General features: G+C 43.0%; 1 protein-coding gene across 2 annotated transcripts in view; it reads right to left on the bottom strand.

Annotated features, from left to right (window-relative positions):
- IL18R1 (interleukin 18 receptor 1) overlaps positions 1–18,657 on the bottom strand; it is a 36,708-nt gene that overhangs the window by 12,275 nt on the left and 5,776 nt on the right. Inside the window, exons 2-8 of one of the 2 annotated variants that reach the window (XM_012173705.4) lie at positions 17,280–17,365; positions 15,190–15,433; positions 13,160–13,325; positions 11,636–11,783; positions 6,683–6,745; positions 5,356–5,476; positions 1,079–1,218 (exon numbers count right to left, since the gene is read on the bottom strand). In XM_012173705.4, coding sequence (XP_012029095.2) covers positions 1,079–1,218; positions 5,356–5,476; positions 6,683–6,745; positions 11,636–11,783; positions 13,160–13,325; positions 15,190–15,433; positions 17,280–17,337 — 940 coding nt within the window. In that variant the 5' untranslated portion in view covers positions 17,338–17,365. Of the gene's footprint in view, positions 1–1,078; positions 1,219–5,355; positions 5,477–6,682; positions 6,746–11,635; positions 11,784–13,159; positions 13,326–15,189; positions 15,434–17,279; positions 17,366–18,657 lie in introns of those variants that run through there. The other variant, XM_042246361.2, reaches the window with a different exon arrangement.

The following is an 18,657-nucleotide window of genomic DNA, read 5'->3' on the forward strand; positions in this document are numbered from 1 at the left end:
TTTATACTGTTACGCGAGTCTCAGGCGCACAGCAAAGTGAATCTGTTATATGTATGCATAAATTCACGCTTCTTCAGATTCTTTTCTTACATAGACCATTACAGAATACTGAGTAGAGGTCCCTGACTTATACAGTAGATCCTTATTTGTTATCTGTTTTATACACAGCGGTGCGCATATGTCCATCCCCGACTTCCGATTTGCCCCTCCCCCGCCCCTTACTCCCTGGTAACCTTGAGAGATTGAGTGCCCAGGCGAGGGCATGTGGGCTTCAGCCTGGATCCGTCACCCATTCTGTGTCCTAGAGAAAGCCACTGATACCCTAAACTCCGTGTGTTATCTGTACGCACAGGACAGTGGTGAAGCTAGTAATATTTTCTCCTTCACATACAGGGCTGCTGTTTTGAAGGTGGGTTAAATATTACAAATAAGTAGTGAACACATTACCTGGCACTCAGCTCTGAGAATTTTTGCATATTTTTATATGAAAATGTCCTTTGAGAAAAAAAGTTACCTTTCCTAGATGGATTGAGTTTATGCTCATTACGGACAATATAACACATAAAGGTAAAAAGGACAGAATAATTTTTTTTAAATAAATCTGTTCAAAACTTTTAAAGTTGCACACTTTTTTTAAAAAAATTTTAATTTTTTGGCCACACAGCGTGAGGAATCTTATGCTGGGACTGAACCCACACCCCCTGCGTTGGACGTTCAGAGTCCCAATGACTAGACCCGCAGGGAAATCCCAACAGAATAATTTTTAATAACCATTCCACAGTGTGACCAGGGCCACTGCCAACATGCTAGTACATTTCCTTCTAGATTTTCTTTTTCCCTGAAAACAGTTACTTAACTGGACCCACGTGGTGATCACTCTTTATTGCTTAACATTATGAGAGACAGCAGTGGGGCTGAGCACCAGCACTGCCACCGAACACCTGTGAAAAGTCAAACCCTTCACCTCTCAGGAGCTTGGTTCCTGGTGTGTAAGGTGAGGAAGCGATGAGCTATGACAGGCCTCTCAGCTACAGCATTCTAGGTTTGCATCAACTTCCAAAAATAAAATTTCTCACACCTTTTAGCAGCAAGAGGAAGCTTTTGGTGTCGGTGCTGCCCTCACTGGCCGCAGTGCAATTGTATGAAGAGTTTAGATTTCTTGTGTTTATGTTCTTAATCCTCAGTATTCTGGAAGCAAGCCATTTGCCTTCTGAAGTCCTGTAAGAGAGGAACAGGGTTTAGAATAGGCTATGTGTCGTTACCAGCAACATGACCCATGAGAGAGGAATCTGTTTGCACAAATACATCTGTAAAAAGCAATGCTCTGTGGACTTCAGTGATCTTCGCTTTCTGGTGAGTTCTGTTCAAGTGTGAGCTGCCTGCTCCCTGGGAATGTCAGTCCTCCTGAGACCATCTGGGGCAGGTGCTGCCTAGAACTAAAATGCCTGGAAGATGACAGTTGAAAATACAAGAAAATATTTTCTCTCTCAATTACAGGGATACTTCATTTTACTGAACTTTGCTTTATTGCACTTTGCAGATACTGCACTTTTTATAAATTCAAGGTGTATCAAGCAAGTCTCTGGGTGCCGTTTTCCCAACAGCATTTGCTCCCTTTCTGTCTCTATGTCGCATTTTGGTAATTCTCATAAATTCACATTTTTTCATTATCATTATATTTGTTAGGGAATCTGTGATCAGGGATCTTTGATGCTACTATCATAATGGTTTGGGCATTTATTTTAGCCATCAAGTACTTTTAAATGAGGTAGGGACATTGTTTTTTACATTTAATGCCATCACACACTTAATAGAGTACAGTACATGCCCAGTCACTCAATTGTGTCTGACTCTTTTGCGACCCCATGGACGGTAGTCTGCCAGGTTCCTCTGTCCATGCAGTTTCCCAGGTAAGAATATTGGAGTGGGTTGCCGTTTCCTTCTCCAGGGGATCTTCCCAATCCAGGAATCAAACCTGCATCCCCGCATCTCTTTTTTACCACTGAGTCACTGGGGACGCGCACAGTATAGTGTAAATAATTTCACGTGCATTGGGAAACCAAAAAACTCATGGGACCTGCTTTATTGCAGTGTTTGCTTTATGGCGGTGGTCTGGAACCAAGCCCGCAGTAGCTCCAAGGTGTGCCTGTGTTTCATCCACTCCTCCTGTCCTGACTATTCTGTCCCACCCACCGTGAAGTCTCTGCCAGCAGTGATGGGCAGCGAATCCTTGGTACAGATACAGATGCATGTCAACCTTGTCCTCACAGCCCTAATGATAATGCTTATTTTGTTCCGCATGTAAGTTAAAACACAATACTATTTTCAGACATCCTCCAAGCACATGAGAAATACCAGTCAAGCTGCTCAGAGAGTGTCAGAAAAGGACCAAAGACCACCAGTGCAGTCAGCTGTCTTTCTCTTATGAAAGGACTCAAGATGTCCTGTCTTTGATACAGGGCAAATGCTCTTGATATCTGCCTCTTGCCAATGGCAGGTTCTATAGGCTTGGGGTCAACCAGCACTCCCAGGTATAGTCATTCACCTGCCAGGCCTCCAGCAGCTGGATGGAGACCCACTGCAGCCTCCAACTCTCTCAGTTTCATTTTAGAACCAAAGTCTCTACTGAAGTCACCAAACCAGAAATAGCTTCCCTGGTGGCTCATATGGTAAAGAATTTGCCTGCAATGTGGGAGGACCTCGGTTTGCCTCCTGAGTTGCGGAGATCCCCTGGAGAAGGAAATGGCACCCCACTTCAGTATTCTTGCCGGGAGAATTCCATGGACAGGGGAGCCTGGTGTAAAGAGTCCACGGGGTCACAAAGAGTCAAACACAACTGAGCGACTAACACTTTCATCTTTCTTTCAACATCAATGTGAAATCCACAAACAACACACAGAAAAGCTACCAAGAAGCCAAAATAGCAGACATAAGTTCATGCAGCCACTATAAGGAAAGATTCAGCGGTGCTTTAGCGCTTAGCTGAGTTTAAGCCTCATTTCTGTAAGTTTGGTGAGTTGGTTTTCTGTGCCTCCAGAGATGAGCGATAGACCATGGGAAGAGGGAAATGCAGGAATCCAGTGGGGGAAAGGATGCTGAGGACAAGACACAGCAGCCGGAAGGCCACATAGTCCAGCTGAGCCAGAGCTGCATGAGCAGCAAGCGCACACCTGATTCTGGGTGAGGGCATGGACCCTGCACTGTAAGAAGCTTGTACACACGTGTCAGCAAGAATTGAGGGCTGCCAGCAAGACGACAGAGAATATATATACAACATATATATGTGTGTGTGTGTGTGTGCGTGTGTGTGTGTAAAAAAAAGCTAAAAAATGCAGCTAAGGTGACAGACACCTCAGGACCATGACTCACTAAAACCTGAGTGTACACTTACTTAATAATGACAGTAATGACTCCAAACCGTTCAGAAGCATTAAATGGCCACAGAGGGACTTCCCAGGCGGTCCAGCGGTTAAGATTTAGCACTTGCACTTTAGGAGGTGCTGGTTTGATTCTAGGTCAGAGAACTAAGATACCACAAAGGCAGGTGCAGGCAAAAATGAACACATGGTCATAGGTTCCGTGTGCTTTGTTTTCATAAAGTATAACCATTCCTTTCTTGCTGCTGTCCAGTCACTCAGGTCCAACTCTTTTGCAACCCCATGGACAGCAGGCCCGCAGCCCACCAGGCTTCCCTGTCCTCCACCATCTCCCAGAGTTTACTCCAACTCATGTTCTTTAATACAGGATATTTAAGTATTGAACTATATGTCATTTGGAGCTTTTTGCACTAACGCTGCCTCCTAGGAATTTATACCTAACCACCCTGTTGGGTTTTATTCTACCTGCTCTTATCACGCTTCTAATTTCCATTAATGGACACTGACAGGAAAAGGCTGCCACAGTTACCATGGTCAACGTCAATCGACCAACAGCAAATGTCGTGGGGTAGGTGATGAGTCATTTAAATCAGTGTTTTCTCGAGTCATCATTTACAGCCGACAATCTCTGGAGACCTCCTGGACTTAAGAAACTTCCTTAATTCTCACCTTTAAGAGAGATAATCATATGCATATATATATATAGCTGATTCGGCTTGTTGTACAGTAGAAACTTACAGCATTGTAAAGCAACTACACTCCAATAAAAATTTTTAAAAAGCAAATATAATTGATAAGTTGGACTACCCTAAAAAAAAAAAGATAATCACTATAAGGAATGGCAGCTCTGAACTATCCCCAAAGAGCAGGAGGCAGTGTCTATGTCAGCATTCCTCACACCCAGTGAAGATATCTCCAAAAAACTGTCTTCAAATGGCTCTCTCCATCTTCGCAATTTTTAGTTCTCGTTTCCATAATTTCCAACAAGAGAACAAAGAAAAGTGTGCACAGGGGAAAGTACGGGGGCAGATCTGGAGAGGAAGTGGTATTAATAGCTGGCCTGCCTGTGGCCAGGGGCGTCCCAGGATTCTCGGAGAGAGGTGCTGATGACGGGCTGTGTCACCTATGGACACCCAGCTGGCCCCACGGTGACACGTAGGCGACACAGCCAGGCATGCACTAAGGGTCCGGAGCGCGCTCAAGGGGCCCAGAGTGACTTGACATGTCCCAGTCTCCTGATCTGGTCTTTTCTCTGGCACATTCGTAAAATCAAAGCATCTAACACGATGTTCAAAGTTCATATGACGGTGGCCTAGTTAATCACTCTTTCATAAGATGCTTAAGGTAAAGTCTTCACCCCCATCAGATCCTGACTCACCAAAAGCTACTTCTGTAAGGCAGTGCTAATAAGCCTCACTGACCTTCTTTTTCTCTTTTAACTACACCACATGTCATGCAGGATCTTAGCTCCCTGATCAGGGAACGAACCCGCACCTCCTACATTAGAAGCACGCAGACTGGACCACTGGACTGCCAGGGAAGTCTCGACCTTCTCTTTCTAATTTAGATCTCAGCAATAAATTTCTGCATCATTCATCAGCTTAGATATGAGAATTATAATTATAAACTATGTCAGTTATAATTATAATAAGTTAATTCATCTCAAGCATCTTATCAGTCTTTCAGGAGTCTGGTGTTTTGATCATATATATATATATATATATATATATATATATATATGATACAGGGGCTTTCCTGGTGGCTCGGTGGTAAAGATCCCACCTGCCAGTGCAGGAGATGTGGGTTTGATTCTTGGTCTGGGAAGATCTCCTAAATTAGGAAATGGCATCTCACTCCAGTATTCTTGCCTGGGAAATCCCATGGACAGAGGAGTCTGGCACGCTACAGCCCATGGAGTTGCAAAACACTCAGACACGACTTAGTAGCTGAACAACAACAATATATCACATATCCATACCTAATTCTCGTCATATTCCCTTCATGTACATTAGGATCACTTTTATTGTTTCCCGGGGTGTGCCAGTAAATTACATCCTTTTCATTCAGCAAAGCAGAGCAGTTGAGCTGTATATCTTTTCCTAGGTAAAAGTTGACAACCAACATTCTGATTTTAGAAACTCAAGTTTCCCAAAGGCTAAAATTAATAAAGCCAATGTATATTAATGTAACATATAATGCTAATATAGTGCTGCATCTAGGAAAAATATGCCTTATTTTCATAAAAAAAAACTTATAAAGCAGAGAAATTAGGTTGTGATTACAAGTCATCACCAAACTATGAATTGGCCTTTATTCAAATATTTATGTTGAAATCAATTATTAAAACTTAGGAAGGCCAGTGGACTTTCTTTTCAACCAACAGTCTAATAAGTAGTGTCAGGCCAAAACATCCACTGTAACGTCTAGAAAAACAAAATGGATAAAAGACAAAAAATTAAATTAGCTAAAAATTAAAGTTGTCAAAGTGCAGGGGAAACCAAGAGAAACAGTTGGACAGAAAGTACAGTGAGGAATCAAGTTCTTCCAGGGTGAACTGGGGCTTCCCTGGTGGCTTAGGCGTAAAGAAGCTCCCTGCCAATGCAGGAGATACAAGTTCAATCCCTGGCTCAGGAGATCCCCTGGTGAGCGAATGGCTACACACTCCAGTCTTCTTGCCTGGAGAAGTACATGGACAGAGGCGCCTGGCAGGCTACAGTCCGCAGGGTCACAAAAGAACCCAACACAACTCAGCAACTGAATAGCAAAAACAACAGTCAAGTCAGTCCACTGATTCAAAGTGAATCCCTTAATCAAATATTCAAACCATACAGTAAGTTTGAATAATTTCTCTAGAGAATTCCCACTGAGTTTTCATATTTAAAAAGGACCACAGTTACTATTTGGAGAAGGAAATGGCAACCCACTCTAGTATTCTGGCCTGGAAAATCCCATGGACAGAGGAGCCTAGAGGTCTACAGTCCAGGGGGTCGCAAAGAGTCAGACATGACTTAGTGACTAAACAACAGTTACTGTTATAGAAAAGCCACATAGAAAGTGACTAAAACCATGGGTCTGCAAACCATAGGCACTTCCATAATCATTTGAACACATTGCTAATTTTAACTATCACTAAAAAGGGCAACATTCAAACAATGACAAGGCTTTCCTGCTTCTGTAATATTGTTCAGTAAACATGATATGTGTTACAAACACAATGTTGATCAATAAAAAACCAGATTTAGCCTTGAAAGACTCAATTATGCCCCCCGTTCATAAACCCAAAATATATATTGGTCAAAATATACCTAGTTCCACTTTAACTTCATCGATCTTTGGTCCAAGAAGAGCTGGAATTATCTTACTGTGGTCTGAAAGTGAATAAAGAAAAGAAAAATGCATTAGTGTTGCAGGGAGCTTTGCTAAGACAGATGTATTACAATATCTGTTGTAATATACTTATTATTGCAGGTAACAAACATCACTTTACATTTATTACTTTATTGTATTTTCATTAGATAAGGGAGGCAGGGAATACTGGTTGCCCTTTCACTTTCCATCAACTGAAAGCTCACCTAGCTGGAGAGAGCTTACTGAACTTGGTCTCCCCTCAGTTCCACCTATGACTTCTGCCCAGCACAGCTAAAAGCCAGAAAATGCAGGAAGACAATGAAACCTCCAGACTTAGAAGACGCAGACTCACTGGGAATTGTCTTTATGTTCTCCCTTCTCTCTGCCCTCAATGCCTCAAAATAGATTTACTGGGTGCAAGGCACTGTCAAGGGGCGTGTGCCAAGGATGAAGGTGCCTCTAGAAGCTGGGGAAGGCAAGGTACTGATTCTCCTGCAGAGCCTCAAGAATGAACACAATCCTACCGAAACCTGGAACTTAGCCCAGGGAAACCATCTTAGACTTTTGACCTCTAAAACTGTACAATACATTTATGTTGTTTGAAGACAGGAAGCTTGTGGTAATTTGTACATTCACAATGCATGCATGGAATAAAGCTATATACGTGGACAGTTGGAGAGAAAAGGGAAAATGCTGCTAAAGCAAATGAGCTCTAGAAACTGTGAGCCCACCACCTTGTTGGATGAGTCAATCTAGGAGTTTACAGCTTCCTGGGAAAGAATAAGAAGAATGGATAAGCCACCTGTTTTCAGACACTTGAAGGAGCTGTCATTTGCAGAAGGGACCAGATTTAATTTGTGGCGTTACTGAAGGCAACCACAGACACGAGTGGAAACTACAGGAAGGCGTCAGTACAGTTCAGTCGTTCAGTCGCATCTGACTCTTTGTGACCCCATAGACTGCAGCACGCCCAGCCTCCCTGTCCATCACCAACTCCTGGAATTTACTCAAACTCATGTCCATTGAGCTGGTGATGCCATCCAGCCATCTCATCCTCTGTCGTCCCCTTCTCCTCCCGCCTTCAATCTTTCCCAGCATCAGGGTCTTTTCAAGTGAGTCAGTTCTTCACATTAGGTGGCCAAAGTATTGGAGTTTCAGCTTCAGCATCTGTCCTTCCAATGAACACTCAGGACTGATTTCCTTTAGGATGAACTTCTTGGATCTCCTAGCTGTCCAAAGGACTCTCAAGCGTCTTATCCAATACCGCAGTTCAAAACCATCAATTCTTCAGTGCTCAGCTTTCTTTATAGTCCAACTCTCACATCCATATGTGACTACTGGAAAAACCATAGCTTTGACTAGATGGACCTTTCTGGATAAGTAATGTCTGCTTTTTAATATGCTGACTAGGCTGGTCATAACTTTCCTTTCAAGTACTGCTGCTGCTGCTGCTGCTGCTGCTGCTAAGTCACTTTAGTCATGTTTTACTCTGCGCGACCCCATAGATGGCAGCCCACCAAGCTCCCCTGTCCCTGGGATTCTCCAGGCAAGAACACTGGAGTGGGCTGCCAGTGCCTTCTCCATTTCAAGGAGTAAGTGTCTTTTAATTTCATGACTGCAGTCACCAACTGCAGTGATTTGGGAGCCCAAGAAAATAAAGTCTCTCACTGTTTCCATTGTTTCCCCATCTATTTGCCATGAAGTGATATGACCAGATGCCATATGCTTGGTTGTCTGAATGTTGAGTTTTAAGCCAACTTCTTTACTCTCCTCTTTCAGTTTCATCAAGAGGCTCTTTAGTTCTTCTTTGCTTTCTGCCATGAGTGTGGTGTCATCTGCATATCTGAGGTTACTGACATTTCTCCCAGCATTCTTGATTCCAGCTTGTGTTTCATCTAGCCCAGCATTTCTCATGATATATAAGTTATATAATAAGCAGGGCGACAATATACAACCTTGACGTACTCTTTTCCCGATTTGGAACAAGTGTGTTGTTCCATGTCCAGTTCTAACTGTTGTTTCTTGACCTACATACAGTTTTCTCAGGAGGCAGGTCAGGTGATCTGGTATTCCAATCTCTTTAAGAATTTTCCACAGTTCATTGTGAAGGCATAAGTGGACTCAATGGGAAAAAAAAAAAAAAAGACTTGTTGAAAATCAAGCTTTAAAATTTGGACCCAGCTGCTGAGTGATTTGGTCATTTCCAAGGCAGTTCCCAAGAAGAGACTGAATGATCTATTATTGGCTGAGCCATATGAAGGATATCTTCACTGGGTGGGATTTAATTAAATAATTACTTCTAAGGTCTCCAGCTCTGGAGGCTTAGATGGTAAAGAATCTGCCTGCAATGCAGGAGACCTGGGTTAGATCCCTGGGTTGGGAAGATGCCTTGGAGAAGGAAATGGCTACCCACTCCAGTATTCTTGCCTGGAGAGTCCCCATGGACAGAGGAGCCTGGTGGGCTCCAGTCCATGTGATCACAAAGAGTCAGACATGACTGAAGAGACTTTCCAAACAAGCAAGCAAGGTCTCCAATACCCTACAAGTCCAGGCCTCAGTGTTTCCATTACATAGGGTCTGGGTTCATGGTAAACCAGAATAAAAGCCGTCATCCCCAAATGTAAAGCTTCTTCCACACTTGTGCTCCGTACATGCTCTCGCCTGAGTGGACTGTCCCTAGCGTGTCCTCCTATCTGTCCTTCATGCTCTGCCTCTAGGAACCAGCTCAAACAGCCTCCAGCATCTCTTCTACCTCTGGACTCTTCCTGAACCCTTAGAAACTCACAGATGACTTCAATTTCATATTCCATGGTTCTTCTATGTGGCTTATTATCTTGATACAGAGCAGGATCCAGAGGGGCTCCTGGGCACAAAAGACTTTCTGTGTCCCCCGTTTATTGAATAAAGGAAATTGGCTTCATTCAGCCTCCAGGACCTTGAGTTTCCAGGATGTGGTGACAAGGGAGGAACAGTCAAGAAAGAATAGTGCAGCCTTGGGGCAGCGTCCTGGCTCCCCCTCAAGGGATACACAGAACAGTATCTTTGAGCTGTTTTGCAAATACTGAAACCCCTACCAGGTGGGAGAAGTTAGCAGTCATAAATGGAATACTTTCTGCCACACCAATTAACAAAGGATGTCACAGTCATCAGAGACTGCTGCTGTTGTTCCGCTGCTCAGGCACGTCGAACTCTTTGCAACCCCATGGATTGCAGTGTGTCAGGCTTCCCTGTCCTTCATTATCTCCTGGAGTTTGCTCAAACTCATGACCATTGAGTCTGTCATGCTATCCAACCATCTTATCCTCATCAAAGATTGCAGCCCTCCAATGTGAGCTAGGGCTTTCCAGATGGTGTTAGTGATAAAGAATCCACCTACTAATGCAGGAGTCACAGAAGACACAGATTCAATCCCTGGGTCAAGAAGATTTCCTGGAGGAAGAAATGGCAACCCATTCCAGGTTCAATCCCTGGGTTGAGAAGAACCCCTGAATTAGGAAACGGCAACCCATTCCCGTATTCTTGCCTGGGAGATCCCATGGACTGAAGAGCTTGGCAGGCTACAGTCCATGGGGTTGCACAGAGTCAGACACAACTAAGAAAATGAGCACAGCACTAATGTGAGCCTCTGAGCCCTGAGGGAACTCGGGAAGTAGCATACCTGCCATCTCGCAGTGGCCAGGCTACAGCCACTGCCCAGGGTGAGCCCTTAGGAAACTCCAGATGTGAAAACCCAGGATACTGGCCCCAGATAGCTGAAGTGAAGTGAAGTGAAAGTTGCTCAGTCGTGTCCCACTCTTTGCGACCCCATGGACAATACAGTCCATGGAATTCTCCAGGCCAGAATACTGGAGTGGGTAGCCTTTCCCTTCTCCAGGGGATCTTCCCAAGCCAGGGATCAAACCCAGGTCTCCTGCATTGCAGATTCTTTACCAGCTGAACCATCATGGAAGCAAAGGTGCAGAGCAGAGGAATGGCTTCAGGGAGCCCAGATTCTTGTATCTTCCCATACACAGAAAAGCACTAAATTCCTTAACTTGTGATATCTAGTTTTCTTTAATTAACAATATTCTTGAGGTTCAGATTACCTGCCCTTTGTTGCAAAACTTCTAACCTGGCTCCCCATTCACCTCCTTGGAGCAGTTCTCTCAGGGTCACTTGAGACGCTGCCTTCTGGGCTTCATAACTCTCAACTTTAAGGTTGTGAATATTTTTTAAGTTGACAACGAATGGTATGCTGCCCACAAGAATGTAGAGCCCAGACTGGTTACTACTGGGCTGATCATGCTGATGCTCGCTTACTTCACCACCAACCAATCAGAAGAATGTCCTCAAGCTGACCACGCCTCCTTTGAAATACAATCTTGAGGGCATTAGCCCACTGTGGCCCCCTTTATCTGGCAAAGCAATAAAGCTATTTCTTTCTACTTCACCTAAAATTCTGTCTCCAAGATTTAATTTAGTGTCAGGGTCCAGAGTTCAGATTTGGCTTTAACTTCTCCTGACTATATATAATTAAATTCCTGAAAACAGTACATTATTCACTTAATTTCATATTTCCCTGCTTTTCTTACCTCCCAATACTCAGTTTATTGAATAGAGATGTTCAATAAGCAATATTGAGTGAAAGCAGATGCTTAAGAAAAGATTCCACCATGTACTGAAATACCAAATGGAAGAACATCCAAGGTTCACTTATATCAGCTTTCATTACCCACCCTCACTCCATCACTGCAAAATTATTCAGAGTGGAAGATGAGGCCAAAATGATTTTGACCCTTATATGTGAACTAGTGATGTGGTCACAAGTCCAACTAAGTTGCCTTTGCCTTCCTGTATGACTTTAGAAGAAAGAAAACAGTCAATTTTACTAAGACATATTTGTTTCTTCCTGATTCTAAAATTTATCTTACCTCCAACTATTGTAATATTGAAGGTTTTGGTGACGTTGAATAGTTTTCCATTATGACGTAGGAAAAACACACAGGTATAGTATCCCTGATCTTTATACTCTGCATTCTTTAAAAATGGGTTTTTATTGTTCTCGATCTTTTCACAGTTCTGTTTTAGAAAAAGCAAGTTAAAATACCTTGAGTAAAAATGGTATCCTATGACAAGAATTTAAAATGTTACGTTAAAGATTTTTAGAGACAGAGGGAAAGAGAATGAAAACTAGCAATTTCTGAACAAATGTCTCAGTGATTTGGTACTGCCTCTACTGAAACAATGAAATATACTCCCATTAGTGAATTGGACCCTGAAACAAAAAGATAAACTAGTGGAATTAGAATGAGGTCTGTAGTTTAGTTAATAATATTGTTCAGTTCAGTTCAGTCACTCAGTCATGTCCAACTCTTTGCAACCCCATGAACCGCAGCACGCCAGGCCTCCCTATCCATCACCAACTCCCGGAGTCCACCCAAACCCACGTCCATTGAGTCGGTGATGCCATCCAACCATCTCATCCTCTGTTGTCCCCTTCTCCTCCTGCCCTCAATCTTTCCCAGCATCAGGGTCTTTTCAAATGAGCCAGCTCTTCGCATCAGGTGGCCAAAGTATTGGAGTTTCAGCTTCAACATCAGTCCTTCCAATAAACACCCAGGACTGATCTCCTTTAGGATGGACTGGTTGGATATCCTTGCAGTCCAAGGGACTCTCAAGAGTCTTCTCCAACACCACAGGTCAAAAGCATATTGTATCAGTGCTAATTTCCTGCTCATGACTGTTGTATTATATGGTTATGTATGTATATTGTTAACAAGGATAAGATGAATAAACGGTATATGTGAACAATAAAAAAAGAAAAAAAGAAATACAATCCTATTTCTGGTATTATCATTAGCATTATTAATATTCTCTGGGAAATAGAGTATGGGGATATTGTAAATGCTTTCATCATTTCCTTTTAATCTCTCTCTTATTTACACAAAGAGAGGGAGGAAGTGGAGGAAGGGGAGAGAGAGAGGGAAAAAAACCACTACCACAAAAATATCCCCGTTTGGGTCAAAACTTTCCACACAACTATTTCTTAATGCTTTTAGCCTAGTTCCATGTATTCAGGACTACCCAACCTAGGGGCTGGTAGTGGAGTGGGGAGCAGAATTACTCTGAGAATCGTGTTCCTAGCACACCAGCCAGCCCCGCTGAAGTCCCTCCCCAGAAGACAGTAGACTGATTAGAAAGGCATAAAGAGGGCTTCATTGGTGATCCAGTGGTTAAGAATCTGACCACCAGTGCAGCTTCAACGCGGGTACTGAACGCCTAACCCGGAGCATCCTACGCGGAAGTAGGGTCTCCGACAAGTCAGCTGAGCTGTGCAGACCCAGAGCTTGTATGTTACATGTTATGAGACCGGAATGCTGCACGGCCATCAGACCCTCCTTTTGGAATTTTGTTCTTTTCGATTGTCTTCAGTTAAAATATTTTAAATGCACTACCTTATACAATACCGTTCTATTGACCAGTTGTTGATAGTAATTGTGTTCACAGGCTATCTGCAAAGATTTCTTAACTTCCACAACTTTACTCGTTACCCGTTTCTCAGTAAAACAGCTGTGTTTTGTTCTTGGGATGACATTTAATTTCCAGTCATGAGTATCATTTCTAGAAAATAAAGGTTTAGAGATATTTTATCATTAGGACAGAGATTTTTCAAATACCACTTTTCAGTAACCAATCCAGTGAAAAAATGTTCCCTTATTTTTGTAAAAAGAGACTCATTCATGGATGCCCAAGTCCTGTTCTTCCACTCCAACTGTGAGTTATATAGTCTGCCTTAGAGTGGAAAGGCCCAGCTGTAACCCACTTCTGGAATCACCCCTGTTAAAAGGTCACATAACATTCACAGGTTAATAAGAGATTCTGAATTTCTTTCTGACTCCTGGGAGTTCCTATATGTAAAAACAAACCCCAATGACCTCACTCTGTGCAAAACCACAGGAGTGCAAGTAAGGTTTCACTGCGATGTCTCACTCTGCTCTCAAGGGCTCTGATGATAAATCGGGACTCACTCCAGAGGTGCTCGTGAAGGAATCTACTGTGTGCAGCAGCGGTCCATCACCATGCACCTGGCCCTGAGCTGATTTCTACAGGTCAGTCTCAAATCTCTACAAAAATCCACACATGGAGCTTCCCTGATGGCCAGGTAGTTACAAATTCGCATTGCAATGCAGGGGACATGGGTTCAACCCCTAGTCTGGGAAGATTCCACATGCCATGGGGCACCTAAGCCCCATGTGCCACAACTGCTGAAGCCCTCGTGCCCTGGAGCCCGTTCTCTGCGATAAGAGAAGCCAGTGCAACGAGAAGCCTGATCACTGCAACTAGAGAATAGCCCTCACTCACTGCAACTACAGGAAGTGAGGACCCAGGGCAACCAAAAACAAAAATAAACTAATTTAAAAGAAAACCACACATATGTCATGTACACATAAGTACATACACAACATCACAGAGGTACCAGATTAACACTATATCATCCGTGTTCTCACTAACGGTTCATCACTTAGAATACTTCTTGTCCCAGTTACTCCTTCCCCATCTCACCAAATAAAGTATAAAGAGAACTAAGCTCAGTAATAAGCACTGACACGTTCAGTGAGCGGCCGTCATTTCATAGAATTCAGGATTCTTGACTACAGGTATCCTGGAAGACTCTATCCAGGCTTAGTCCGGAGAAGGCTGTGCAAAGTCCATTGGAGGCTCCACTCTCACTGCCCTGGGAGGGAGGTTTGTGATCTTCTGACACACACATCTCTCACCAGCACTGCCATGTGGCTCTCAGTCAACTCCTGAACACTGGACTGGGGGGTGTGTGTTCGTCGCTCAGTCACGTCTGACTCTGTGCAACCCCAGGGACTGTAGCCCACCAGGCTCTTCTGTCCACGGTGTTTCCCAGGCAAGAATACTAGAGTGGCTTGCCATACCCTTCTCCAGGGGATCTTCCCAACCCAGGGATCAAATCCGTGTCTCCCGCACTGGCAGACGTTTCCTTTACCACCGAGCCAACCAAAGAATTATGGCCACCAGGACTAGAGAGTATCTACACCAATTCCAGCCCATCTCCCCCATCTGAGGTCATCACCCTGGAATCTGCTCTGCTTCCCGTCATGCTTAGAAACATCATGACGACTGCACCACTTGATTCTTTTGACCGGTGACTTTGGGCAACAGGAGCAGCTGCATTAAAAAATGAATTTCATTGAAGCCTCACTTATCTTTGGCAAGGGTCACCTAAAAGAAAGTCACAGTGAAGCAATCCCCTTTTGTTAACATCACTAAGAAAATAAACATAGGGCGGTATTTAATTCAGTTTTTCAACAATGACGTATTACTTCAAGTTGTAGGAAGAACAGGAAGAAGAAAACATATGGATAATCAGACTTCTCCAGTTATTGTTTATTTGACTTGCCACACCGAGTCCAAGAGTTCTGTGAAATATACCACCACAAAGAGAAGGTATACTCACCCCATTTGGAAGAAGTAAGACCCACTGTCATGCAACTCCACTGGCCAAAACTCCAAAACATAATCACGCAAAAGAATTCTGGGTGAACTGCGCAAGCTCAGGTCAACAGGCCCATGCGATTCATTTTTGTACCATTTTATGGTGGTTGTTTTTTTCTCATGCTTGGGTGAGGATGAGCAATATTTCAGATAGAAAGGTTCCCCTTCGACTGCAGTAATGTGAAGACGTGAGGTACAAGTTTCTTCTAAAGATCAGCAAAGCGAAAGGAAAAAACAGAACAGAATGACAAATGTAAGTTTTCTTCAGATGAAGAAGCTGGATTGGTAAGAACATCCTGGGAAAACTTGCTATCTCATTTCTGTGGGTTCTTATTTTAGGGTCAACCTTTCCAGCGTTAAGAAACAGGAGGTCAATCTCTCTAACAGTAAGGCACTTGCAGAAGGTAAATGAAGACAAAATTTCCAACAGCATCTCCCAAACAGGAAGATACTGGAACTTAACCTACAGCAGCTGGAAGACAAATAAATGCACGTTGTCTCTTGAGAGAGAAAATGTTACTCATGACAGTCACCAAGGTCACAGTGTTGCCACACTTACCCTGAAACATCCCAGTTGAGGCATCACCATGGGGAAAAAAAAAAGAAACCTAGAAACCTCAGAGTTTCCCACCTAAATCATCAGAAGTCTCATGGGTCCTGTTTTCAACCTGTCTACCTAACCAGTCCCCAGGCAAGGGAGAGGATGGTTAAAAGTATGCTTATGTGTGTGTAAATCCATTACTTCTCTAGGTTATCATGTGGATAATCAATAATTGACTCATATAATTCATATTGATGATTAATTCATATTGACTTACTCAAATCTGGGTCACTTCTCCTTTCTGAGCTCTCTCTCTCCTTCCCTCTTTCTCAACTAATCCAGACACTTCGGCTTTAGGGATTTATCGGATCCTTTGGGTCATCCTGAGTCACCTCTCCCCTCCTTCCTCACTTCCAATAGTTCAAAGTAGGCAGGAATGGACTTTTTCCCTATCCTGTCTTCTGGAAGCTCCCTTTGACTGCATTTTGAACATGAGAACCCGTACGTTGAACCAAGCAGTTCTCTGGGGGGGACACAAAGTATGTGCTATCTCTATAGCCAGGGTTTATTTTTCAAAGCGACTGTCTGGTTTTAATTCAGTGTTGTGAACCACGAGGTAGACAGGAAGTGGCTCCAATGGCAGAAGCATTCTTTGAAAACTTGGCTGTCAAAACAACCTCCAAGCACAGCACTTAATGAACACCAATCTTGCTTCTGGTGGTTGTTGCGAAATCTTTACCTTACAGCTCAGGACCTCAGCTTAGAAGGTGTGATACCGTGTAAATGAGGGTGTTAGTTTTAACTGACACCTCAAAGGATGGTAAGTCAGTAAAAGCTTGATATATTTTCCAGTTTAAGAGATATAACCTACATATGCGTGCTTGCTAAGTAGCTTCAGCCGTGTCTGCCTCTTTGTGACCCTATGAAATGTGGCCCGTCAGACTCCAGTGTCCATGGGATTTCCCAGGCAAGAATTCTGGAGTGGGCAGCCATTCCCTCCTCCAGGGGATCTTCCCCACCCAGGGATTAAACCCAGGTCTTCTGCTTGGCAGGCAGATTCTTTACTGTTGAGCTACCAGGGAAACCCCAGGGAGCCATGATATAACCTCCCTTTGAGATGGAAATCACATGTGAAAAACTTTGTAAAAATCAGTGACAAGGATGGTTGTCATCTCTTTGGTTTCAAATAACATGAAGCCAATTTTAATCTCAGACAAACGTATTTCAGAATAAAAGTTTTCGCTTCCTGCTCTCTATATAAACTCCCAGGGTTGAATCTTTCCTTTATCAGTAACCTCACGTGAGTTTTTACTTGATTCCATTCCTATGAATCTCTCATTTTCTATGCCAGGGATATCAAAGGGTTGGTAATTTTCTAAAGTAAAATTTTAAATCACAATTTTTAATAAGTTCAACATCTTTAGTAACCACCTCCACATAAATAAGTAAAACGTTGATATTCCCTCTAGAACACCAATGAAGCAAGCTTGTGATTGATTATAATTACTAACCTGAGGTGCTTATAAACATAAGTACCCAAACTGTCAGGAGTATTTCTCTACAATGCATGTTTAGGATTCTGCTTCAAACGGCTTCTCTGGAAAACAGAATAAAACAGATTCAGCCAAGACTTTCAAACAAAAGCATACCTGTTTCACGAAGGAGGTTTTCAAAGTCTTCTGGCATACAGGCTAAAAATTTAGCTCAGAAAATGTTCACATCCCTTCATACAGTCACCAGTGTTCCTTAGAACTTTCAGCTATGTAGAATTAATAAAAATTTCAAGGCAATTCAGGAGGAATACCTAAAAATGCAAATTTCTAAGACGGCCTGCTGTATTTTAGGTCTGGTCCACTAAATCTGACCTCAAAGGTCAAAGGTGAGTACAACAGTATTTCCAGAAAATCCACTATCCTGTGAATGAGAAGTTTGCATGTGTGGGAGTGTGTGTGTATGTCCATTGAAGCTTCTCTTTTTTTCCCTCCCACTATACCAAAATATTCATCACAAACTTCATATGGGTTGAATTCTTAAATATTTTCTTTTCAGAACTAAGTTTTTCACAAATTAGGAGCTCCGTTTATCTTGCTCATCACTGTATCACTAAAGTCAATGGCTCCCACACAGTAAGCATACTTGTTAAAAAGGAAGAGGTGTGTCTATACTCACATAACCATAGAAAAACTGCCAAACTTCAAAGTTTTATACAATCCAGATGCCTAAGCAAAATGGACTCAATGAACTCCAATCTGTGTTGAATTTTGATGCTAATCCAACCCATCTTTTGTTTGACTGATTATAATACAAATTGAGAGAGAATACAAAAATAGGTGCACTGGGGTTCATAGGTCAAGACTGAATATCTCATAAACAAAACCCATGCTCCTTATATATTGCACACCTGTAAAGGAAGCGAAACACGGTGGAAAGAGTTTGGAGTTGGGGACATACAAAACTGGGCTGGCATTCCTGCTGAGTCTTCACAGGCTGTGCAACCTTGAGCAAGTTACTCAGAAGTCACAAGGCTTATTTGCTCATTACCAAAATAGTGTCGATAAGAAGGCCTATCTCCAAAAAGCACTGAGCGATTAAATGAGCAAGTCTTTATGAAGGATTCCTAAAGGTGTGGTAGTCTCTGTACCCCAAATAATTCTTTCACTAATCGCCACTCAGTTCAGTTCAGTTCATTTCAGTCGCTCAGTCGTGTCCGGCTCTTTGCGACCCCATGAATCGCAGCACGCCAGGCCTCCCTGTCCATCACCAGCTCCCGGAGTCATGTCGACCCAAACCCATGTCCATCGAGTCGGTGATGCCATCCAACCATCTCATCCTCTTCTCCTTCCACCTTCAATCTTTCCCAGCATCAGGGTCTTTTCCAATGAGTCAGTT

The sequence above is a fragment of the Ovis aries genome, chromosome 3 (assembly GCF_016772045.2).
Source record: "Ovis aries strain OAR_USU_Benz2616 breed Rambouillet chromosome 3, ARS-UI_Ramb_v3.0, whole genome shotgun sequence".
Taxonomy (NCBI): domain Eukaryota; kingdom Metazoa; phylum Chordata; class Mammalia; order Artiodactyla; family Bovidae; genus Ovis; species Ovis aries.